The following is a 26,405-nucleotide window of genomic DNA, read 5'->3' as shown; positions in this document are numbered from 1 at the left end:
GGGGGACTATCGGTCGGGGCGCTGAACGTCGCATACGCCGCATACGCGTTAGTCTTTTTTCCCCCGGCAACTATTATAAATAAGCTAGTCTTGACGTAGATCTACGTAATGAATTGTGCGCTGGTCTATGGAATCAAAAGTTGCCATATGCTCGGCTCTACACAGCAACACAACTTTTTCTTGGTAAACAATCGAGATGACACACACTTGTGTATTTGAAAGAATCGGTCTTTTTTTTTTTACACAGCTCATAATATGCAGGTGCCAGGTGGTCTGCTAATCTTCAATTTTACCTTCTTCTACGACAAAGAAAGTGGGAAACATGGGGGGTGGGGGGGCGTATCAATGAGGCGGCGGGCATCGGATCGGCAGAAAATTGGAAGCCCTGAACGTTAGATAGAACGAAGACACTTCCTTTTTTCCGGACCCGAGTCCGAATAACATTTTTTCATATTCGGACTCGAGTTCAAATATGAAAAAATGTTATTCGGACTCGAGTCCGAATAAAGACGGCCTAAGGTTTGGCCTCTTCTATATTGTGTTTGATGGGATGGTCGCTCGTTACGAAAGTCCTTCCGATTGTAGGCCTATATTTAACTATGTATCTCTAGATCAACCTCTGTTTTCTAGAGAGATAGTTTTTATTGCTCTTTTTCGGTAGTTCCCACCCTCTCTCTCTCTGATTTCTAGATAGTTTTTACTGCGCTTTTTCGGTAGTTCCCACCCCACAATTATTATTCGCCGGTTTTGGCCCCAAGAGTAGGGCCAGGGGGGTTTCAGGGGGATGCGCCCCCCTGAATTTTACCTTAATTTGATGTTTTGCTGTTGTTCTTAGGTTTGTTTTATCCCTCATTCACCATGCATCATGTGTCACGGCGGTTGAAAAAGGCTGTCGTCAATTTTTGGGCATGTTGATTTATTGGTTAGTATCATCTTAAAGCTCTTTCATTTGTCTTTCTTTGGATGAAAAAAATATTCATTTGTCTTGAATAGATGTCGAGATACTTTCAAATGATGAAGGAGTGAGAAAATGGCTGCCAAAGACTTTTTATAAAAATATTTCCTTAGCTTGAGAGTTCGTGGAAACTGAAAATTAACATTTTTTTGTGCCTTTGGGTTTAATCAACTTTTTTTCAGAAAAATCCACAAACTAGACATGTGTTTTTTAATAGGATGAAAAGTGTAAGCCATAAAACGAAAATTCGATAAAAATGTTCAAACTCTCGGAAAAATGCCAGTTTCTTCACTTTGTTATTTTAACGAACGCCTGATTTCACCACGCTCTCATAGATCTAGATCTAGAGGCCCAAATAAGGGGGGTGGGAACTACCGCAAAAGGGAGGTTTTTAAGTACTACCACTTGGGAATATTTTCTGCAGGCTGCCTCTACCTCTTCCCTACCAAGACTCAGTCTAAGGCTAAGGGTTGAAGGTCCAATGAAATTAAAATCATACATATACACACAGCAAAAATAATTCGAAGTGTCTATTAGCCTTCCGTGGCTATTCGGACTCAATCTCCAATGTGTGGAGGATCCTTAGGGGAATTGAGTCTGGTCGGGGCGGTTTGCTTGTCAGATTGATGCCGCAAAGTGGTTATTGTGACACAATCTGATCGCGCCCGACTTGCCGACTCAAAAACAAAAGCCGTTTGTTTTCAGGCGAAGAGTGAGGCGATGGCCTCTGACCCGACCTGACTCATGCCCATCTGCAATGGGCACCCCATATAAAAATACTATCAGAATATAAATAAATTGTTTTTGTCTTGATTTTATTTGAACATCATGTAGCCGACTTTTCTTCCCTTTGGAAGGGTTTTAATAACTTTTCTTTTCTTAATTTCTAACTGGACTTCCAATTGATCAATGTTTTTGTCTTTCTAATTAGCCGTGTTTAGTCTACCTTTTGATAGTTAGCTATTATAAATATATAATCCTTTAATTGTTGTTCTGAAACTTTGATTTTCAATTTTCTTCAGTGCTTTGAGCTCAGATTGCCGTTTCCCGGTTTGCCTTTGTTGTGTAATATTTCAGATTTTGCATACATTTGACGTCACTAGTACTTTTCTTAATTTGTGTTGCCTAGAAACTTTTGGGCAGATCGTAGAAACTGAGGAAGTCCAAGGTCAAATTCCCCGTCCGTTTCGCATCTGGTAATTGCGCGTGTGCATTGGAGTTTTGAGTCCAAACAGCCTTGGGAGGCTCTGAATAGCCGCGGCCTAAATAATTAGAATAGAAGGCTAAAATTCGTGTTGCCAAATGTTGGATCTCCTGCAGAGCTCTTTAGACTTTTCTACTCAGATAGAAAAGAACTGAGATTTTGAATGAAAGAACATTGAAGGAATCTCCTAGAATTCTCATGACAACTGATAGCGAGAGAAAGTCCGCTTTAATCGGCCCCCTTCAGTCTCTCCAGTGAGTAGAATACTTGGACAAATCAGAACCATTTTACCTTACTGGAAGATACAGCTGCTTCAAGCCTTTTGTTCAAAGTTTGTCTTAATTTTGTAATTTTTATTTTCTCCTTCAGCCAAAGAGAAACTTTGGAAAACCACACCCTTTCTTGCTTGTTATTTTTATCTTTGCTGTTGCCACCATTTTGGTGCGGTAGGCTCTTACAAATTTCTCTCGCCATGTTATTCCCAGATATCCATTAATCATCAAAATGTTGGTCCACACATTTTGACAAAGGATAAAAATAAAAAAGGAAGTTGGTTTTGAGGCTAGGGGTGGAGGAGGGGGTGTGGCCAGTGGGGAAGGTTAGATAAGGGTTCGTCAGCCCCTCCCCTCCCCCTCTCGTGCAACCCACCAAAATAGTGCAATAGAAAATACAGTTTTGAAGATGGTGTATGGTTGATTTTTAGTGGTCTGAACAAATAATTCCCTAATTAAAATTAATTACACATTATAACTTTGTTCTAAATGTGGATGAAATTAATGAGTTTCAAAGTTTTGTCTTACACGTTACACAGTTGTTTCTTCACTAAAAGTTTAAAGTGGATAGTTTGAAAGGTTCTATTTTTTTCTCCTGGATCATGTACATTGTTTAGTGTTATGTGGATCTGTGATAATAATAGGTACTGGTATTTAAAAGTAAAGTTCTTGAAAGCTTCTTCTTTGTTTTGAGCATACATTTTTTTAAAAGCATTAACTATTAAAGAGTGCCTCCCCTCCTGGAGTTAAAAATTAAACTTTAGTTTTTAAAATGATTTAAAATATGGTATTTATAGGTACTTTCAGTTACTATATTTTCATTTTTTACTTCCAGGGGTTCAACATCAATGAGTGTTTCGTGAGCTGTTAGAAGTGGTAGAACAGCTTTTGGCTTTTGTCATGTGACGTCCAGTTGGGGTCAGAGCACAGGGACCTTGTGCATCTCCTCCACAGAGCATGAATGTGGTGGCAAGCTTTCTCTTTATGGCATTGCTGCTGCTAGCAATCAAAGCCCAGAGTGAGTATTCAGAGGAAACTATAGATCTTTAACCCCTTTCTCAAAAACAACAGTTTGTTGTTTGGGTTCAGTTCTTTTCTTTCCTTAGTCTTAGAATTCCTCTTTGGCTTTTGAAGAGTATCATTGATAACGTAAGAAAAATATTTAACTACATTTGACCCCACCGTTAGCCCTTTATTAAGTAGGCTACCTGGTACGTCATGAAAATGCGCAATTTTTTGGCTTTGCGCTGCACCATGTACGTCACACAAGTTGGCGAAATTTGCCGCTCCTGGTTGCCTCTATATGACATTACATGTACGTCACGGTAATCACCTGGCTCTAATTCTTCTGTGCAGAGTTTTAGCCACAAGCACTCTGTGGATTCTTATTTGGCAAGAAAAGATGCACATATCAGTACCAAATTAGCTGGTATTACTTGACTGCTAGACTTACTAGCGATCGATGAACACAGATTTAGGCTTACGGGTGGCCTCGTGGTCTCGCAAAACGTAAACACAAAAATGACTGAAAAGGCAAATAGATTCACTTAGTGACTTAGATTTTTTTGCAAGTTATTCTAAATTATGAGTCTGTCGGGGTGGAGATAGGGAATGGGAGGTGTGAGAAAATTGATATGATGGAAGACTAGGGTTTGAAATATGTTACGGGAGGGCTAGATCTAGACAACAAGTCCATTAACACTAAGACGTGAGACTGCTGTCCTGGGTAACGAGCTAGTCTAAAAATCAGTGCTGACTGTAGGAACGCATACCCTATGGCAACGAAAAGGTTAAGGGTGACCGAAATATTTTTTTTTGTGTTACTAATTTTTCTTACAACATGGACAATGTGTTTGGCCAGCTGTTCATTTTGAAAATCTTTTGTAGTGGAGTTTCTTATTCTGTGATATTGGTTGCACGTATTCAAGAAATATTTTGTCGAAATTCAAATTCTAAAAGTTAAAAAAATACAAGGAAAGATTTATAATGTAAGTATACTTGTTAAAAGAATGAAACAGTTTTTCCTCTCTCCTGAAAAAGTTTGCTTCTTGGGATCAATACAATTGAACAGCTTGCTGACAAAGCTCTGTTGCTGTCTTTTCTTGTTCATTTTCATTAATGGGTTCTTTATGAATTAGTCATTGATTTTACAAATACTATAATTCACTTTGCCTACTTAAAAGTTTGGTTTGTTACTGATCCTTAACTCTTTATCTCCGGAAAGCTGCTCCTAGCGGCTCGCGGTCAGAACCACTGTGCCGATGAGCCGCTGACAGCGGCTTGGGCACTTTCCTTTACGACGACTTTTTTTTTGGCAATTAAAACAGGTCTGTTTTATGGGGATTTCATTCATTAGATAAAAAACTATCAAAATAAGTCCACCTGTTTTGATTCAATGACCAATTTAGTGACGTTTTCGTCATTTTTAGATTTAGTACCGAAAAAGGGCCCCCGACATAGTGGGTTTACCCCCCTCTGAGATAAAAAGTTAAATTGTTTATAATCAATATTTCCAATAAGTAGAAAGTGTAGAGTACCAATTGTAACTTTTTTTGACTACTGGACTTATTTTTTGCTAGTCATGTTTGTTTTAGTAGAGGTTTTACGACGCTTACTATTGCGTTAGGTCATATGAGCGCTTTGCTAGTCTTGTTGTCTAGTGCACAAACATACTCAAACCAATTCACACTGAATGTTGTTTTGTAAATCCTCTTCTGTTTCTGTTCCAAAGTAGAGATACACTAACATTCAACAAACAGACACCTGACCTATATGAAGTATTTTGTTCTGAATGCTTACGCCCACATCTTCTTACAGAGGCGAAGGTGGAAATAATTGGTCCTGACCGTGTGCAAGAGTTCCATGCCTGTGTAGGGACCACAGCCTACATTCCATGGCCTCTCAATGTCTTGCTGAGGACAGGGCACAAGTCACCCTCCATATCTTTGACTTTCCGGCGGAGGCACAGTGAGAAGAGCAATGTCATTGCTCGGTTTACAGAGCGCAAAGAGTTCCAGGTTGAGACTCTGTTTCGAGGAAGGTGAACAAAAGTGTGCTCTTCTTTGTTTGTCGAACTTCATTTCAAATGAAATGCTAGTGGTCCCTGAACTATTTGGTTGAACTATGCCATAGTAACAATAAAAAGCTGAAAAACATAAACTTCCAAATGATGACAGAAATAAAGGTTTGGAAAAGCTATGTGTGTTGTCAATCCTTGTATATGGCTGTGAATAGATCTAAACATAGCGACCATAAACAAGAGGCAACAAAAATTTGGTTTCTAAGGAGACTGTTGAGGATTTCATGGAAGGCTGGAAGGAAAAGAAATCAAATGAATTAGCACGGAAAAAAGCCAGCATGGGGTGGTCACTGATAAAAACAATTAGGATGAGAGAAAAGCAGTTCCTAGGATGCTGTAATTGGTATAAAAACCTTGAACAATTTGCTTTCGCTGGAAAAGTAGAAAGCAAATAAAGTCCAGGTAGACTAAAAGTAATTTACTCAGAGAACTTGAACGAATGGGTGACAAAAAAAGACTACTTTATTGTTAACAAGATGTTCAAAGGTTCTAACCTTCTTTCTAAAACATATTTGAATTGTAGTTTTCTTTTCTTTTGGTATTAGCTGCATGTGCTGGAAAAATATTATTTTTCAAAATTAAAATTTTAAATTTTGAAGACAGCATAAAAAATATAATATATCATAAACCCACAGTCTGTCATGTCTTGGCTCCAGATTTTGGTAATATTTTATTGTTGCCTCTTTTATTGCCTATTCTACAAGCTTCAAGTGTTTCAGAAGTATTTTTATTGAAATTCAATTTCTAAATGTTGCTAAAAACAGTCCCCAAATCTGTCATAAGGTCTCAATTGGTTCTATTTTCGCTGATGAAAGCAGATAAGCTAAAGTCAAGAGGCAAATGAAGCTTGTAACCTTTTATGGAGGATGTAGGCCTATATTATATAGAGTCCAAATTGCCAAACAATGGACTTTCCTGTAGCTGAGAAGAAGGGGATATCATATTTCTGTTTCATAAAATGATTTGGTAGAGAGCGAAATAAACGCTTGTTGTGTTTGTACGAAACATTAACATTGTGAAGCCTTTATTAAAGAAGGCTGAATCAACGAACACTGGGATAAGTTAAGAGAGGCAGTAAATGCAACTTGCCAGAGCACCCTAGGACCCAAAGACAACACCAGGAATGAATGGATTTCACAGGACTCTCTAGACAAAGTCAAAAGAAGAAGAGAGCTGAAGGCCCAAGTCAACAACAGCGGTACCCGAACTGAGAAACTCGCTGCACAACAAGAGTACACTGAAGTAAACCGGGAGGTAAAGAATTCCATCAAGAAGGACAAGAATACCTACCTGAATGGCCTGGCCGAAAAGGCAGAGAAAGCAGCAACAGACGGGCACTTGAGGATTGTACACCAGACTACAAGAACTCTTTCAGGTAGGTTCAGCAAGCCCACTCTACCAGTGAAAGACAAAGAAGGAAAGACTATCTTCAACCCAGAGGGGCAACTAAACCGATGGAGATCGATTTTTGATCAACTACTGAACAGACCACCTCCAGAAAACCAACCAGAAATTCTTCCAGCCAGAAATGACCTCCCAATAGACACGGAACCACCTTCAAGAGAGGAAATTGCAGCCGCTATAAAAACACTGAAGTCCTACAAGGCAGCTGGTCCCGACCATATACCACCGGAAGCCCTTAAGGCAGAGAAAGATACATTTGTGGAAATTCTATATGCTCTATTTGAAAAAGTTTGGCAAAAGGAGGAAATACCATCAGACTGGAAGGAAGGCCACCTAATCAAGCTGCCAAAGAAAGGAGACCTCAGCAACTGTAACAACTACAGAGGCATTAAACTCCTTTCCATACCTGGGAAAGTCTTCAACAGGATAGTCCTGGAGAGAATCAAGCTGGCAACGGATGAGAAGCTTTGAGGAAACCAGGCAGGATTCCGCAAAAACCGATCATGTGTGGACCAGATCGCTACTCTACGTATCATTGTTGAGCAATCGCTTGAATGGAATTCACCACTCGTGGTCAACTTCATTGACTATGAAAAGGCGTTTGACGACGTGGACAGGGAAACTCTGTGGAAACTCGTGCGGCATTTTGGAATACCTGAGAAAATCGTCAAGCTTGTGAAGGCCACCTATGATGGAACAAGCTGCCAAGTCTTCCACGAAGGACAACTCTCAGAACCATTCCGGGTACAGACAGGAGTGCGACAAGGATGCTTGCTCTCACCTTTTCTCTTCGTACTGGCAATTGACTGGGTCATGAAAGAAGCCACCAGAGGCAAACGTAATGGAATACAATGGATCCCTTGGCAGCAGCTGGACGACTTGGACTTCGCCGATGACCTTGCACTGCTCTCTCACACACATGCTCAGATGCAAGAAAAGACCAAGGAACTCAACAGCCTATCAAGGAGTGTTGGCCTACGTATACATCCAGGCAAGTCAAAAGTAGTGAAGCTAGGAAACGTTTCAAACCTTGCTGTGACAGTGGAAGACACTCCCCTTGAAGAAGTGGACTCCTTTACCTACCTTGGAAGTGTCATCGATGGTAAAGGTGGAACCGAGGCAGATGTTAAAGCAAGAACCGCCAAGGCAAGGTCAGCCTTCAAGCAATTATCAAAAGTCTGGAAAGCAAGCAACATCTCACTGAGCACCAAGATTCGACTTTTTAACTCCAACGTCAAGTCTGTGCTCCTCTACGGCTGCGAAACTTGGAAGACAACGAAGACAGTACTGAATAAGGTCCAGACTTTCATCAACAGATGTATGAGGAGTATTTAAAGAATTAAGTGGCAGGATAGAATAAGAAATGAAGAGCTGTGGGAAAGGACAGGACAAAAGGATATAGAAGTAGAAATAGGACTAAGAAAGTGGCGATGGATGGGACACACCTTAAGAAAGCCCAGCGGAAACATCACAAGACAGTCACTGCAGTGGAACCCACAGGGAGCACGAGGCAGGGGTAGGCCACGGGAAACATGGAGGAGATGCGTGGAAAGGGACATGAGAGAAATGAAGCTCACTTGGAACGAGCTTGGAAGGATGGCTCAGGGCAGAGATAAATGGAAGGAGCTTGTATGTGGCCTATAACCTGCCAGGGGTGAAAGGCATTGATGATGATTGATGAATAACACCTTTTCGTTAAAAAGAAGTCTGTGGTGAAGATTTCGTACAAGAAGTTGTAACCGAAATGGTGGTCTGCAACCCGAACTGGGGTGGATTGTGTTTGGTTTTAAATTTCAATTTAGACAAACTCCAGTAGGCTTAAAGAGCTTTAAAACGTAAAGTCAGACCTGTAAGCAGACTCTGTGTGTGTTGGGTTTGGTCTTGAAATCAAAGCACTGATGACGTTAGAAGGGGACATTTTTTTTCTCTGAAGGATCAGTTCAAATGTTTGAAAATGTAGACAGTCATGTGTGTAACCGATCGTGGATAAACTATAAACAAATAAACTTGAAGCTTAGGCCCTGGCCATGAATTTGGAGACAACCAACTCAGATTCTAATCTCAGATGTCACTCCTCTTCAAAAAGTGTATTGTATCGTTATGTTGTACGCCCCTATCAATCATCATCAATCATCAATGCCTTTCACCCCTGGCAGGGTATAGGCCACATACAAGCTCCTTCCATTTATCTCTGTCCTGAGCCATCCTTCCAAGCTCGTTCCAAGTGAGCTTCATTTCTCTCATGTCCCTTTCCACGCATCTCCTCCATGTTTCCCGTGGCCTACCCCTGCCTCGTGCTCCTTGTGGGTTTCACTGCAGTGACTGTCTTGCCCCTATCAATGCTTAAAGTTTATTCACGAGCCGTCTACTTCAAACTGCCTGTCAGGGCCAACCTGTGCTGTGTGGAATACAATATCCCAGCAACAATATAACATACCAGGGAGTGCTTGTGGGAATCAGTTAAACCATCACTTCACCCTCACCTTCACCTATCCCATAGACTTAATGTCCATTGGGGCGCTTTTTAAAGATTTCGCCACCAGCTTCCTCCACTCCTTCCGGTCTACAGCTTTCCTGAACGTGTCTTTATTTCAAGACCTGTCCATTCCGTGATGATGTCCTCCCAACTCTTCTTCGGTCTGCCTGTTAAACCATACAGAGAATAAAATGTAGTAAAGTTCTCCTGAAGACCTGTGCTATTTTTTAAACCAAATTATTGAGCATTATTTTTTAATGAAGAAAAACCCTTCAAAGATCTCAACATTTCTAGTCAGTGTTCTGACTTTTGTCACTAGAGTTATCGACCACATATGAATAATCATATGGACACTTTATATTTCTTGTTGTGAGAAGAGTTTGTACTTTGTTTTTATTTATGTTTTCGCATGTCAAAACTAGTTTGAAATTGCAGATGCTAGAATAGATCTAACATTAAGATGCTATCTTTACTAAGCTTAAACAGTCGAACCTGTGTAAGACAGCCACCCATTGTCGAGGAGAAAAGTGTCCGTATAAGACAAGTGGCCGTCTTAGGCAGGACTGATCCAAATGAAGAAAACAAACCATTCCCTTTTGAGGTCCCAACTGAAGGTAGCCGCATTGTTGTTGTTGTTTTCGTTCTTTGTTTGCTTTTTTTTTGTTGCTGATTTTGTGGAAGGGTGACAACAAAACGAAATGTGTCATACGAGGAAGACCGAGTGCCATGGTAAAACAAACACATGGGTTGTCACCTCTCGGAGAACGAGCGATGCTTGTGTCGCAAGTTCTTGTTGACGTCCATTGTTTTGTTACTTTTGTTACAGACTGGGAAACAGTAACCACTCCTCTCACTTACGATTTGTGTATGAGTTCCGGGCGGGGCTTATGGGTTGTGAGGGATCACACGCTTACGGTGGCATACCTCACCAGCAGCTGAAAATTTGTTACCTATTGGTCAACAGTGGGAGGGGAAAACGCAACATGATCGGTTGGTGGGACTACCTAACAACAAAGACAGGTGATTGGGTTATGAAGATTGCCCACAATGCCAGGGGCCAATACATCATTTATGACAAAACGTAATGGAGTCACTGAGGTTGCTGTCTAAGACAGGGTTATTGTTTGGTGTGATGGGGTTGTGTATTAAAATATGGTGGCTGCTGCCGTGCTGGACAGGTGGCCGTTTTACACAGTGAAATTATATAGAAAAAACGCAAGAGGGGAAATAAAAAGTGGCCGTTTGTACAGGTGGCCATCTTATAGAGGTGGCCGTCATGGCAGGTTCGACTGTATTTGTATGGCACTCTAAAACATACATTTTTAAATCCTTTTAAAAATTATCTTCAGTCTCATTGTATAGATCATTGTGAGTAACAGGGTTTCAGTTGCTGTAGAGCAGAAGGTTACAAGTGTGATTTAGTATGTAGAAGTTTGAGCTTTGAATTTGAAGAGGATCTGAATGATTTTTAGCATATTTCACCCAACATTTCCTCTCTGCTTTGTGTACTATGAAGTCAAAGTCCATAACTTTCAAAGTGATTATATATGGTTTTTACTAAGGCGTTAAAACTTTCAACTACAGCGTCAAATAATGGACTGCTAGAAGAGGATTGTAATGTAAAATTAGATTTGAGATAAGAGAAGTCAGTACTACTGCAATTTTTTTTCTTTTCTTTTTCTCAGGTTGAGCGTTTCTTCTGAAATGTCCGGCATCTTCTTAAAGCGTGTCAGTTTTGATGATGCAGGGATGTATCTGGCCCAAGCCACTTTGGACTATGGTCAAGTGTGGACTCGATCCACGAATCTCACTGTTCATAGTAAGTTGTCAATCTTTCTAAGATAGGATTGTGTACTTGTCTGAAATAAAGTGAAGCTTTGAGTCACAGGAATGTTGCGTTTTGTGTGTTTGTGTGTGTGTCTGTGTGTGTGTTTGGTGGGGAGGGGGTGGGGGTGGATTTTGATGTAAGTGTGTGTTTATCTTTATGGATATTGTTTTATTGTTTTCTCCATTGTTTTCACCCTGTTTGACCATTCTATGCCCGAGAGGAAAGGTGTTCAGGAGAGTGGAAAAACTGTTCCTTTCTTTTTTCAACTCTTCCCATACTGTAAATCTCAGTCCAAGGGTATGGTTGAGTTCTTGTACGTGTGTGTTAGTCAGCAAAATATGTGAGAGAGTGAGTGTGAGAAAGAGAGAGAGAGAGAGGGGGGGGAAGGGAGGAAATTTTAAAAAATAGTTATGTTGTGAGGTGTCAGTTTATTATTGTGTACACTGTTGCTGTGTAATCCTATGAGGTTCTTTACATAATTTTTTAGTTCGTCCGATTGTCATTGGAGGGCGACTTAACTTAAGTCAGACAGAGAGTATTGCTGCATCAGGGGGTCAAGGTCACTGCGTCAGCCTGGTATGCGGGACGTTGGAGTATGCAGGTTACCCCCCAGCTCAGTTCGCCTGGAGTGTAAGTCTTTTGCATACCATAGTTCATAATTCTCTCCTGTTTTTTTTAACTTGTTCGCTACGTATTATTTTCGGCTTGTGGGCGAATTTTTTTCGGGAAGGTGAATGAGGTGATGACTAGTGGGCAGTTAAAAGGTCTTTGGGGCCTCAAATTCAAATTTAATATCAACGTATTATATACCAATATTTTCAGTATGGTTTGTAGAATACATCTGTAATGTTTATTTATGTATTTTTCAACTTTGGTTCCCGTAAGAGGCGATTATGCAACACAATTTTGATTGGATGCGGATAAAATTTGAAAATAAAAAATTAATAATCTTTGGGGAAACTCTAAAAATATGTTTGCACCTAGTGAAATGATACATCAAAATAACCATAAATGAATATAGAACTGGAAAATGTTGAAAAGTTTGCAGTTATTTACATACATTCCATAATATTTGTACATTTGGATCATAACATCCGATATTGAAAAAAAATAATACATTTTTATAATCTTGAAAAACGATCACAAACAGAAAAAAACCCACTCGTATCTTACATGAAATTATTCAGAATTGCATTTGGAATAAACCTATACATGTTTTGAGTGGCACTTTTTGTGTAATTTCATTTTAAAAAGTAGTGATTTTGGGGAGAAAAAAATATTTTGACAATTTAGATCTAGACCTAGATCTAGCACTCAAAAATATTGATTTCTCAATAACAGTGCATTGGCAACAGGGGCGAAGGCTGACTTGTTTGACAGGGTAATCAAAGTGAAACGGGACCAGATATGGCCTGGGGATATCGCCCAAGAACCTTGCTCGAGGCGGCGACTCAGAGTTGTGAATGAAAGCAAATCCGGAATTCATTATTGTATGTTCAACCGCCAAAATAATCGGGAAAGAATCTCATTAAATATAAATTCCAATTAAAATTAAATTTAACTTTAGATGTGAATACACAAACACAAAGCAAAGAAGCAGAGATGTCAGTACTAGATCTATATGTTATAGATCTACCAGGGAGTCTAACTCTTTGGTAGAACATGACAATTATCATTTTTAAAATTTCACATTTGGTTGTTTTTTGTCTAGCCTTTCGCGGCCACGAGCCTGTGTCATAATCGAGGTCACGATCTGATTATAGGGCAGTAAAAAGTCGAGGAAAAAAAACAAGCTCTCGCAGCAGTGAGAGATTATTAGGAGTTAGTTCCCCTCACATCTGTGAGGTAGACTCGACCAGTGTAATAGTTAACTTACCTAATCAGTGCTTGAGACTGATTATAACTGTGGCCCGAAAGGGGTGAACAGGGTATATGTGGCAATGAAACAGTTTAGACTGCTATGCACATGTTCCCTTCAACTGTGTTGATAGACTCTTCCAGTCTACCTTTAAGCTTACTTAATCAAAGCTTATGACTGCTTATGGAGTGGCCCAAGAGGGGAGAACAGGCTATTTCTGTGGCAATGAAACCGTTTAGAATGTTAGGCATACTGTTCATTGTTGATTATGAACGTCTTTTTACATTTAATTTATGAAGTTCACGTTTATGGGTGAATTTGACTGCGACAATGTTTCAAAATTAGGAAGGGAAGCTGTGATTATTTGATTATATAGACGCTTCGCCTCTAATTGGCAATATCATGAATATGAGTCCAATCGTATCAATATTATAAAAAAGAGTCCTATATTTTTTTAGTGGGCAAAATAATGATAGATTTTGTTGTGTAAAATTACTAAGACTGGTGTCCGGGCTATAATTTTGGTATCGCGATAAAACAAAGTCGAATAAACTACGAAATCTGGTTTCTAAACTGAGTCTAAATTTCAGATTTTCAGTGGAAATGCTTGACCCGGAAGTCAACATTATATTATGACCTTTATTTTAACATGGATATGTGGATTGGAATAGAATCTAAGCTAAAATTGAAGATCGGTTCTCGAGCCGCCGGGGGCGGTTAGCGTACTGATGGCACTTTAGCCGCGCCGCCCCCCCCCCCTCGGCTTGGCGTTGCGAATGAGTTAACTTGTACTGAAAATGGTTTCTTTTTTTTTTTTTCCTCAAACTCTCATAATTGGCTCCGATTTATTGAAAAGATTACTAAAATTTGAAAGCCACTGAAGTGTTTAGTGATCTTCATAAGGCACATTATGTCTTTTTTATTTCTTTTGAATTCCCAGTTTTTACCCCATGTGTCTGCCATTCATATATGCATTCATGTCTACTGCACAAAATGTAGCTGTTTTGTCATGTTTCCTTTTCTTTCACCTCACAGCCTTGCCTGTGACTCTAACCTCTTCACTTGCCTTGTTTTCTCCAGAATTGTTTCACTGCCATTTTGTCTACTAGTTGATAGGGGAAGTATATATATGGAAATGTAATTGGGCTGTTCTTTTTTCTCTCAAGTGAGAGGAAAGATACTATGGGTTTTCTTAAATCTTTCTTGAATGAGCTTGTCTTTACAACCATTGATGGAAATGTCTAGAGGTTAGACTACCGGACTCGTAATCATGAGATTGCAGGTTTGGGAGCTCGAGCCTCAGCTCGGTTCGACGTTGTGTCCCTGGGAAAGGCACTTTACATGAATTTCCCACTTGACTCGCTCCTTTCGGAGATGGACGTTAAACTCGGAGGTCCCGCATCTTAAATAACCTAATAGTGTTGATAGGAGTGTTAAACCTTTACCATTTCACCATTTTTATCACATCTCAGCAATGAAGGGGTTAAGGGGCTGTCAAAATTCTCTTTTCATGGGATGATCCTTTGACAAGCAGGGTTTGAACCGATGTGTATTTTCCTTTTTTGTGTGAAGGGAACCATTGTGTTTTTTGCATTTTTTGGTCTAAGTTAAAAAGAAAATTAATTAATTTATATTTGCATCATTTATATTCAACATTTGTATTATTTCTATTCATGCAAAAAATCTACCTTTCACCTCTAGAAATTTCCATGTGAAAACTTTTTCTTTCATAGGCTCCAGGGAAGACTTTGTCTGGAAAAACAACCTCGGATGATACTGCCAGTTCTGTCCAGGTTTGCTCCCCTTTCCAGGGCGAGGTCACTTGCTCCCTGGTTGGCTTCTCCTCAGTGTGCACCTATGACCACGTGGTCTCTCTCCATCTTGATCTTCCGGGTAAGTGATTGTCAGGAAGTTGTGTCCTGATACAGCTGCAGTATTTTTCTCTTCTTGGACGTTTGTGGAGTGGGTTATTTAGATCAGTGAGTTAGTTCATCACGAGAGAGTGGATTTTAAATCTTTGCCTGGTAGTTTTGAGGCCCTGATTTTGATTCTGGCGAGTATTCGGTGTGTCATATTTCCTGGAAATATCCGTGGCTGTTTGAAAATGGTTCAGTCAAGTGGAGTTCAAATAAAATGGACAACCTCCTCTTAAATGACTTGAATGCCGTGAAGGGGGTATTGAATGAACCCAAAAACAAATGGTGTGGGTCGCTTTCCATGCTTTTATTATTTTTAAAATTTGAAAAACCTTTTGAACTTGTGTCTATGATATAGGGGTTAGATGCTTTGTTGTGGCATGCAAGAGACCCGGGTTTGATTGGAAGCTTGTCCCCAAATTTATCTAAATTGTGATAGTTCTGGAGAGGGAGGGGGGCCTGTAAAAACACGTACTTAAAAAAATAAAGATAAAAACTATATTTTGGTTGTTTATTTGGTATTGGTCTTCTCTTCTTGTGTTTAGTAATCGAACTACTAATGACATTTACTTTTAGCAAAATGTGAATATGAAAAATACCTAAGTTTGACTGAAATCTAAATTATTGGGGATTGATAGACAAGTCCCTTGATCATAGTTTTGTAATGATTGTGTTGTTATGATTATGTTATATACAAGACTGTGTTACATTGCCTTTCCACCATGAAAGTTATTTGCGGTGGTCACATCTATCTCCAGGTCCTCCGGCCAATGCTAGCAGTGTCCACCAGTCTAAGGTGACCCGTGACCTGGTTCTGATGATTGTCATGCCAGTGCTGGCCATTGCTTTGCCGCTGACCATCCTAGGCATCTGGGTGCTGAGTCACCTGCTCAAGTCTTACCCGCAGTACAGAGAGCATCGGCACTATGAGAAGTAGGTCTTTTTTTGGTCTTCGTTTGTGCTGCACAGCGGCAGCCAGTAATGGCATGTTTGAAAAATTGTCTGCATTTGTGTAATATCATGTATTTGGTATTATTTCTATGCCTATTCGTGTGTATGAATATGTATTTGTGTATGTATGTTTGCTGTTGTAACCCAAATTTCCTAACTGGGATCAGTAAAATGCTATTTGTTTTATATATCTAACTAATTGTTTTAGCTACCAGTATAGGATTTGTGGTTTTATCTGAGTGGTTGCTCTTGGCTTTTGTCCTTTCTTGAATATGGTCACATGGCTGTTCGCGAGCAGTACTTTAGTTTCTACCGGCACCCTGCAGCGTCCCGACGCTCAGCGTTACTCGAACCAGCCATTACCAATGGGTCAAGAGGTCAGCGCAGGGAATTTTACCTGACTAACAGATTCGCGATGAAAATGTTATTGCTGCAGTTTTCAGCTTTGTTTAACCTGCGACTAAGCCCAAACTACAACACCAACTGTGCATAAAACCGTATACTTTGAATGAGCATCATCTGACATATTTGTTAGAGCAATCATGCAACTAATTAAGATGAAGAAATACAAGATGACGAAGAATGAAAAGTGGAAACATTGATAGAGGGTCATGATTTATTTCATTAAATTTGAACATGTTAGCTGCTGTCGATTTTAACAATTCTAAGATATTGGGTCCGAAATTGAGTAAAGTTTAAAAATCACTTGGCTGCATCTGTGTGTCGTTGCCTAAAGAAAAGATATTAAGTCTAGAGTGGAGATTCTTGGCTATTCGCAATATGTCCGCAGTTCCCAAAGTCCAGCTGTCACATGTGACGACTTTTGATAAAAACGTATCACTCTAGGATCGCGGGTATCACCAGTCAGGGTGTCAGCACTTGTTACTGCATTTAAGCCTACTGTCACAATATTGGTAAACACACTATATCATTATTATTACATTTTAAGAGATGCTAGATCTAGATTTGAAACAAAACACATACAAAAAAATCTTGTGAACACTGAACAAAAAACTTCTATATCATATTAAAGAAGAAAAAAGTCACAGAAAAACGACACAATTTGAAACTTGCACAATTTGTACAGTATACCTCTCCCTACTAGATTTATAAAAAGAATTGAAACTGATGGTGAATTTACGAAGTTATTGACGTTTAAAAATTCAAATAACACTGAAAAAGGATCCGACTCGATAGAAATATGTCTCAGGGAACGTATAGATCTATGTAATTTTTAAAAAAGTTAATAAAAAATCACAGAAAAACGACACAAATTTGAACCTTGCACTGATGGTGAGTTTACAAGGTTATTGATGTTTAAAATTCAAATAACACTGAAAAACGAATCCGATTTCCATAGAAACACGTCTTGGAGAAGGTCTATATATGTTTTAAAAATTAATTAAAAATCACATAAAAACGACACAAAGTTGAAACTTGCACAATTTGTGCAGTATACCTACTAGATTTTGAAGAAAGAAATGACAGTGATGGTGGCTTTACGAAGTTATTGGCGTTTAAATTCAAATAACACTGAAAAAAGAATCCGATTCGATAGAAACATGTCTTGGAGAACGTAGTTCGATAAATTCAAGGTTGTGAACTGAGATCGACCAAAGCTATATCGTCTTGTAGGGGGAAAGCTGGGCTTTAAAATGGTGGGTCATATGGTGATATCACATCTTCAGATCTGGAGATATCGGGGTGGGAATGACACCATAATTTGGAGGAAATGTATTACGCGGGCAGGCGGGGGCGTGCCACTGGCGTCACGGTAGTGAGCACGGCTGACCGCGGATTTAATGACCAACACATGGGTGGCACTGACCGCTGGCACGGAGCAACTAAAGGAGCGGTATCCGGGCGAGTTGAACAGCCGTGGTCAGCTTTTTCCGATGTCTTTGTGTCATTGTTGCTGGTGTCATCGCTGCTGTTGTCATTTGTTTTGTTTTCACAGTCGATTTTGTCATTGTTGGTATTCTCATTGATGTGGCTTTCATCGGTTTTGTTGCCGTTGGTGTTGTTGTCATTGGTGTTGTGTTTTGTTATTCATTCTGTTTATTGATAAAGTAGCCTTTTAATACATTCTCTGTGGCCCAATGCTATGTTGGAGGCGATGGATATCATTGTAAAATATTTTCTTGTTGTGTGGGGGTGTAGATTAGATTGGATGTGGGAGAAAAAAACATATTGATATTCACATCAACAACAGATTTATACCATGGTAGCGTCCGAAGTGTGAATCCCTTGACTCTACTTACTGCTGTGAAGGAAAGCAAATGGGTGCCAGTCAAGAGGTCATGAGGTTTTGTCTTATTTTTAATTTCTCATGTGTTCATCATCAAGTTTCATTTGCTCTATCAAATACTTTGGAATAATGAATAAAAATGTGTGCAAAGTGACATTCACGTCTGGATACCTCATGCGTAGACTGAATATGTCGTCCCTATATAGTCCCTATGTTCTGAGTAGATCATTTATGTTAGTCACCAGTTTGGCTCAGTTGGTATAAATTTGATCTTCTTGTAGAAGTCTAAGGTTTGAATCTGAGTGGGGTCTGAATTATTTATCTAGATATGATGTCGTATCAAGAAGGGCCCAAGTGCTTTCTCCTCTTCAAAATGTAAAATTTCACATATGGCATCAAATATCAACAGGAAATTATTTTTTTTTACTATTAAAAAAATCTTTCCTCATTTAGTTTGCGTGTCGCGTTTTTTTTTTTTTTTTCAAGTGATCTTTATTAACTTTGGCTTTGTCAGTGACCCAGTTTGCTTGCATGTAGAACTTGTGTTAAAAATGGTCAACATGCTAGTGCTAAACTGATTTTCCCTATAACTCTTCATTGTTCAAGACTGATCATTGTTGGTGTTGGTCCTTTGGTGGTCTGTGGGCCTCCTACGTTTGACTTTATGTTCACTGTTGTTGTTCCACTTTTTTCTCAGCACTAGATGTGCCTGTGCATTATTCATGCATCATGTGTTGTTAACAAAATAAGGGGTCTGATCATTATTTTATGGAGAAAAAAATAGAATATTTTTAAGGCAGGTTCAAGAGAGATTAAATGTTGATATGTTTCAAAACACAATGTATGATCTGGTAAGGGAAGCAACACATTTTTAAACTCACTGGAAAGGTAGTTTCTGTAAGAGATATAGATATTTTGATGATGCAGATTTAAGTCTAGCTTTGGATGGCGTTGGCAGCCTAGTGGTCAGGCTATCGGACTCATAATTAAGAGGTTTTGGGTTCGGGGGTTTAAGCCTCAGCTTGGTCTGACATTGTGTCCTCTGGAATAGCACTTTACATTAAATTCCCATTTTGGCTTGGTCCTTTCAGAAATGGGCATTAAACTTGGAGGTCTTCCCTCTTAAATAACCTAATAGTGTTGACAGAGGCATTAATTGCATACCATTGTGACTTTGAATGACTGGATGACCGACCACTCGAAAGTTTACTGTGAGTGGTTGGCGGGTGCTCTCTTGTGGTTTGCTCCTTCTTTCCTATCAAATATCTGTCGTCCTTTTCTCCCTTCTAATCTTCGGCCCTTATATGACCTTATTTTGTTGCAAGTGCCGTAATCCTCTTTCTAAAACTAAAAAGTTTACAGGAAATTCTGCTCTATTCTATACAGCATTTAGAGCAGGCATGGGAAGTGTGTCCTAGTCACGAGCCAGATTAAAAGATTCCTAAAATCTCATGGGCTTAAAGCAGGAGAAAATTGGGTGAAATCAGTGGAAATGCCCAAGCTCTCAAAAATTAAGATTTCAACTGACACTACAGCATACCACTCAGAGAAGTTTTTTGAGATGAAATATAAGACCTATTGCTTCCATCAGGACAGGAAACTGTTATTTTGATTTTCAAAACGGACAGTTTTGTTTTCATGTCAACTCACCGCAAGCCTCCTTCATTATTGATTACTGGGTCGACTTCCAAGTATAATTTATTCTCTCTTATAATTCCGTTTCAAGAAACAGCTGATTATATCATCAACCTCCCATGGTAGTGGAACAGAAGAGTCATAGCGTTCCATTAGATAACTATCCTCATCGGTGGAAATTAATAAATTCACCCTTATGTATTGTAAGAGGTGTAACTCTCATGAAGTTGAAGATGAATTTCACTTTATTTTCTATAGTCCAAATTTTTGTACATCAAAGGAAATTGTTCATTCCTCCCAGCCTGGCTCGGCCCTGTGACAGAAATATGCAACGTTTGATAAGAGATAGGTGCACAACATGTGCTTTTTCATTATGGAAACTTTATATAACAAATGAGTGATGTGGGCCAATGGCTTTAAACACTGAATAAACTTACATACTTACTGGGTCGACTTGTGGGCAAGACTGAAATTGCTCACAGGCTGATCTAGATGTTTAATTTTTTTTATTAGGTTACTTTACAAAGAAAACCTCAATAGTAGTTTAAATTTGGTGAGAAACTTTTGAGCTCTAATAATATATAGAGAGATTTGTGTATATTCTCACTAGGTTATGTTGACTTTGTTCTTAGTCATCATGTTCAGTTCTATGTCATATTCTTGGCAGTTTGATGTATACTTTTTTTGTTTGTTGTATTTTTCCTCTCCAGACAGCATTCAAACAAAAGGGATCGCTTGTCAACTGCTGCGTTAATAGAATTAGATTCATTGTTGCCCAGGTGCAATTTTAAGTTATGCTTTTGTTTCTCCCTTTAAAGATATTATTATTTTGTTGTTTTTTTTGCTTTTTGGCTCCGATCAAGGCAAGTTCACATAATGTAGCTAACTTTTTTGCTTCTTCTGCGTGATCGATCTAGTATATGTACTGACTCTGTTATCATTAATTATATGCTTTCATGCGAATGAGTGTACTGTAAAAAGAAAAGCTGCTTGCTGCCATTTTGCTGGTTTTCTACTCATGTTGGAACAGGCCAACAACTGGGTCTCTCCCATCTTGTCAAAAGTGATTTTTCTTTCTCTTTATTTGTGGGAAGAGGGTACTTTTAAAAAAAGAAAACCCTGGATTAGATTGCTTGATTGTTTATCATTTAATTATAAATTGCGGGAAGACTTTCAGTGTTGAGTGGGTTATTTGAAATTTCAGTATATTTTATTAAAAACCCAACTAAAATGGGTATGTTAAAAAGTGTTATTATAGTTCTTTAATAATGTGCTGCTATTCGGAAAGAATGTAATTACTTCAAAGACACTTACATAGCCATCATATAAAGAAGTCTGGTATGTGCATTTTAAGAATTGTTTTGAATATCTCCACAAACATCTGTTTTATCAATTAAGGGCCTTTATATCATCATATAACTAATTTTAGAGAAGAAGAAAAGATGACGTCTTTATTTTGAATGAATTAAGTGGGTGTTGCCTTGTTTCTATATCTTATGTCTAACATTTGTCCTTAATGTATGGTGCCTTCTGTAATGCTTTTTGTTAAGATCCTCGCAATGCTTCATTTCTTTTTGCTCTTGCACTGCATGGGTGACTCGCTACATTCGTGTAATTTTTCCTGGTATGAATGGATTGGCATTGATGTTAAAATTTGCTGACAAGGACTTCTTAACTTGCTTTTATGAATAACTGCCTGTCCCTGTGGAGCAAGTAAGAAGTGGTGCAATTATTGTCTACTAATATGATTTTATGGTTTGAGAGGAGCTTGGAGAATAAAGTTTTGCTACCTCGTGCTTTTGATTTGTTTTTTTGGGGGGATTAGGATGAATTTTTCTGTAAAATCAGTTGCTCAAGTACGTTAAACAAGACTGCTTTTCCACATGTAAGAAAAGAATAATTATTCAGACAGAATAATTTTGTTGAGTGCTAAGACTTAAAGAAATGAGATTTAATTTTATGCAAATGAAGTTCGTAACATTTCAAAAGACTCCGCATTCCATTTTTGTAGTGAAATCGTTGAAGAACAGGATCTTAAAGATGGTCATGAAGTGCAAGTAAGGAAAAAACAGTCTTTGTGTTACTTTTTGCGTCTGGAGCCTCTCTTCCCCCTGTAGTATTTTGTTAGTAAGTTTTACTTTAAAAAAAAAAAAGAAAAAGATTTTAAATATGTATCATTCTTACTCAGCATCTTTACTTTTCTTTCTCTCACAAAAAACTACCTCATGGGGTTAAGATGTAACTTGAATTTATATGTCTATTGACTTACTTTTCTATAACAGTCTCTATCTCTTTTCACATGGTATAGAGCTATGATTCGCACATATCAGCCCCTTAACACCCTTGCGCTGCTAAACTTTTTTTGCTCTTATAAAACAGTGTACTCTATTGTCATATGTTATTGGGAAATATGAATGCTGCTGCATGATTGCTCAACTCAGGACTGTAGGTTGTTTTTATTTGTTCATATAATTTCGATCAACCTAATGCTACACTTTCTTGATATTACTCAAAGTAGTTGCTTATGTCTGATTTCCAAACTTTCTTGGTACTTTGGAAAATTACTGTAAAATCCTATTTGAACAAAACTACCATGCTAATGTGGGCCTTCTAAAGTACAAAGTTTTGTTTACTTTAATTTAAGATATTTATGTTTTGGTGTGGGCTACTGGGATTTGTCAGTCCTTTTCCTTTATTTTGAAATGTGCTGAAAAAGATAAAATGCTGATTTAACCTTTATATTGTCAAATTGGTGTGAGAAGAGATTATTCACTGTGTTACTGATTTTTAGTTTCAATCTCATCTTGCACAGGGGTGGTCGGAAGGTGTCACTACTAATATGTCCTATTTCATTCCTCCCTCTCTGTTGTTTTTATCTATTATTCTTAATTTTTCCTATCTTCAAATGGCTTTTATTGTTATTATCCATGTTCTTCTTTTCACTCAAATCAAAGCAAACTGAGAGAAGCATCTTGCTTTTGAATCACTGTGTGCAATCTGACATTTTCAAGTGAAATGACTTGCCAATTTGATGTAATGGTTAGGCTCCTTGCGATATCATGCACAAGGTGTAAGCTTGATTCCCATGTGGGTAATTATTATATCAAATATCACCAATTGTCTGCTGGAATACTACTTTGTTCCACTAGGCCCAGCCAGGTTGACCCTAACAACCAGGGTGGAAGCCCCCCACCCCCCTCCCCCTCTTAATGATCTAAATTGTGCCAAGTAGGGCGTGTAACAGTTACAACAAGTCAACTACAGCCAGATAATTAGGTAATCTAGTTAAATGTGAGTTAACTTCCTTTTGCAAGATATCCAGGCTTTTGATTAGAACCTGTTCATGAGAATGGATAAGACTGTGATGGATTTGCCATCTAACAGCTAAGATATTGACATCAATGATATAAGCAATACACTTAATTAATCTACAACATGTCTTCACGAGAACTAACCAAAGGAATGTCTTGTGATATCAGTCTTGATTTAAAAAAAATGATGTCACAAAAAAGAAAAGTTTTGGCTGTGGAGGTAATAAGATGGAGCTCACTAAAGAAAACATCCATGATAAATATCCGTCTTTACAAGAACTTATTGATATGTCTGTATATTTTTTTTTTGGTTAGTGCAAAGTATTATTCATGGAGAACTTTGTATAATAAAATGTGTGCCCGTTGGACACCCTATTTACTAACTGAAAAACCTAGAAGAGAGGGGTTTAAATTGCCACAGAGTGCAATGAATGAGAATATAGTAAAAAGGGGCTAATGATAAATCCTTACCTTCTTTGATTATCTGTGTTCATTTTGATTACTATTTGTTCCATATACTATGATTTGTTTAAATCAGTGGTTAGTTTGCAGATTTTCTCTCTATTGTATTTTTCATTTACCTGGGTATAGGTGTGGAGTATAAGTCTTTATTTCAAATTTATTTGTATTTCTGTATGTAGGAACACTGCCCAAAGTCACTTCTAAGGTTTAATTGTTTTTTTTCTATTTCTAGTCATGATCCACCAGTGACGGGGGATGTGGAGGGAGGTGGGCCCCCTGATCAGACGGTACTTCTCACAGGCGGAGGTGGGGAGGGAGATGGTGACCATGTACAGAATCAGCCTCACAGAATGGCCTCAGAGCAGGACCGTGCAGAGGAGGAAGAGGAGGACAATGATAACAGGAAAGAGGACAATGGAGATGAGAGTGAGACCGATGTGAAGAATGGGGACATCCGGGAGGAGGAGGAGGAGGAGGAGGATGATGAGCAGAGCCAGAGTAGTGAGGATGAGAACAAAGTGAATGAGGAGCAGCCGCTTATGGAAGGTATGAACTCAGGCCTGAGGCGGTGATCCTCTTCTGTAAATTTAACTCCTCAGATGCCACAACTGGCTGTAAATCTAAATTAATATATGTAGTTCTTGTTATGTTATTTATTGTGGTCTCCCTTAGTTTGTACAAAACCCCCCCAGGGTTTCTGCAGTGATTTATTGATCTCTCCGTTGCCAGGAATGTTACGTGATCTCATTAGAAAGCTGAGAACTGCCCCGGGCAAGGTTGTGAAGGAGTCTGGGTAAAAGGATATGCAACTTTGAGCTGTGGCTAGTCACATTATCATGTTTTGCTAAAAAAGTTTATGAAGGCTCCCTTTTTTGGGACAGTGGAAAAACTCATGGCAAGTTCAGTGTCCTGGCTTTAGAAATGAGATGGGAGAAAACCATAGTTCTACAGACTCAATTATGACGTTGTCCGTCATAAGGATGGCGAAACTGTTATTTAAATAAATAATAATACAAAATTGGATTTAGTTGCAAGTCTGGACTTGTGTTTCAAAAGTTTTTGTTTGGGAGGGACAGTTGTATGAAAAAGAATTTTACAGAAAGAGACGTAACATGAAGTATGATCTAGCTAGGTAAGCTTAGCTTATTACAGAAACTATTGTGTGATGTAAAGTAAGGTTAGTTTTATCAAAGATACTACACTCTACGGTAAGATGCTGCAGGTGCCTCTTTCCCTCTGTAAAAAAAACGTAGCACACATAAAATAAGCCACGCCCCCAGCGAGCATGTGACTGAGCCCCGGTGGCTTGGCCCTGGGCTTGTTGGATAGAGTATGAGAGCGTCCTAATTAATCCTACTCTAGGGCCCATTCTAATCTAGATCTAGATCTAAATAATTATATAGATCTATCTACCAAACTAAAGTATTGATCAACATATTTCAATAATTTATCTAGATCTAAATTATTTTAAAAGAAAAACATTAGATTTAAATATAGTCTCACTTCGGTAACGAGTGATAAGATCAGAGGATAAATCTAGTGTACTGGTACCGGGCACCGGGTGCATAGGCTCAAAATCTACTAAATCTAGATCTAGGCCTTGACATTGACAATCACGAAATCTAGGCCTAGAATATATCCAATGCAATATTATTGATTGTATTGATGAGATAGTATTGATGACAGGATCTTTAGGAGTATGCATTATTAGAAATCAAAAGATAGTGTCAATTAGTATTATCCAGGGAACGCTGTAATAGCAGGAGAGGGGGGGGGGGGGAGAAGGGGGGGGAGGGAGGGAGGGAGAGAACTAATAAGCTACTACAGTTAAAACGACAAACATGCACACAGAGAGATGGATGAATGGGTGACTGAGTGAGTGAGAGAGAGGGGGGGGAGGGGGAGAGATAGAGAGAGAGAGAGAGAGAGAGAGAGAGAGAGGGAGAGGGAGAGGGAGAGAGAGAGAGAGAGAGAGAGGGAGAGGTCTTATTAACTCGCTCTCTCTTTTCTAAGGGCTCACGCTCTTCAAGCCTTGACATCGGGGTGAAAGTTTACGACACACTTCCCCCCAGTGACAGTCACCTATGCACTCATTGGACCTTCATTAGGTGCTTTCATTTTTCCTCGACTACACAGCTGAAACCAGCTCATCGTAGACGGAATAATAATATGCTTGAGGTGCTGTGTGTGCCCCTGAGATTTAAGTGTTATAAATCACATCGAACCACTTTTAAGGCAACTTTTTCATCAGATGAAAATTAGAATTTTTTTTAGGTGAAACGGTTTCGTCCCCGCCATCCAGGAGAATCTAGAGCTAACTTAGAATAAAGAGATGGAAGACAAAGTTGCTTCTCCTCGTTTGAAAGGTTCTTAAAATGCCGTGGCTCACCGTGAATATAGAAAAATCATCACTGTTGAGCTCTTAGTGCTTGATTTTTTGTAGTAAAGAAGTGGAACCAACCTAAGCCCCACCCAAATATTGGTCCTCCCACCCCCACTGGATGGTTGTGGAGGTGGTTTTTGTGATTAATGATTATGATGTGATGGTGGCCGTGATGATGATAAAATTAATGTACAGAACTGCCGTCGTAAGGGAAAACGACGAATGGTCAAAATTTTTCGATTTTTCAAGTTTTATATATTTCACAGAGTATTTAATTCTGCATCTGATGGTATAAAATTTTTTGTCATATCCTAATCCGTTGTTGCGTAATTGAGAGTTCGTCACTTTCCCTTACACTAGCAAGCTCTGAGCCAGAGCTCAGTGTAAGGGAGAACGACGAATGTCGAATAACTTTGCCAATGT

The 26,405-nt window shown here is 38.9% G+C and overlaps 1 protein-coding gene across 2 annotated transcripts in view; it reads left to right on the top strand.

Annotated features, from left to right (window-relative positions):
- Positions 1 to 26,405, top strand: part of LOC101853152 — a 30,950-nt gene that overhangs the window by 1,636 nt on the left and 2,909 nt on the right. Inside the window, exons 2-9 of one of the 2 annotated variants that reach the window (XM_005094999.3) lie at positions 3,267 to 3,449; positions 5,249 to 5,471; positions 11,076 to 11,209; positions 11,706 to 11,848; positions 14,810 to 14,969; positions 15,751 to 15,925; positions 20,537 to 20,605; positions 23,832 to 24,145. In XM_005094999.3, the coding sequence (XP_005095056.1) occupies positions 3,389 to 3,449; positions 5,249 to 5,471; positions 11,076 to 11,209; positions 11,706 to 11,848; positions 14,810 to 14,969; positions 15,751 to 15,925; positions 20,537 to 20,605; positions 23,832 to 24,145 (1,279 nt within the window). In that variant the 5' untranslated portion in view covers positions 3,267 to 3,388. The remainder of the gene's footprint in view (positions 1 to 3,266; positions 3,450 to 5,248; positions 5,472 to 11,075; positions 11,210 to 11,705; positions 11,849 to 14,809; positions 14,970 to 15,750; positions 15,926 to 20,536; positions 20,606 to 23,831; positions 24,146 to 26,405) is intronic. The other variant, XM_005095000.3, reaches the window with a different exon arrangement.

This window comes from Aplysia californica, unplaced genomic scaffold (assembly GCF_000002075.1).
Source record: "Aplysia californica isolate F4 #8 unplaced genomic scaffold, AplCal3.0 scaffold00093, whole genome shotgun sequence".
NCBI classification, from domain to species: domain Eukaryota; kingdom Metazoa; phylum Mollusca; class Gastropoda; order Aplysiida; family Aplysiidae; genus Aplysia; species Aplysia californica.
This window is presented reverse-complemented; position numbering and strand designations above follow the sequence as displayed.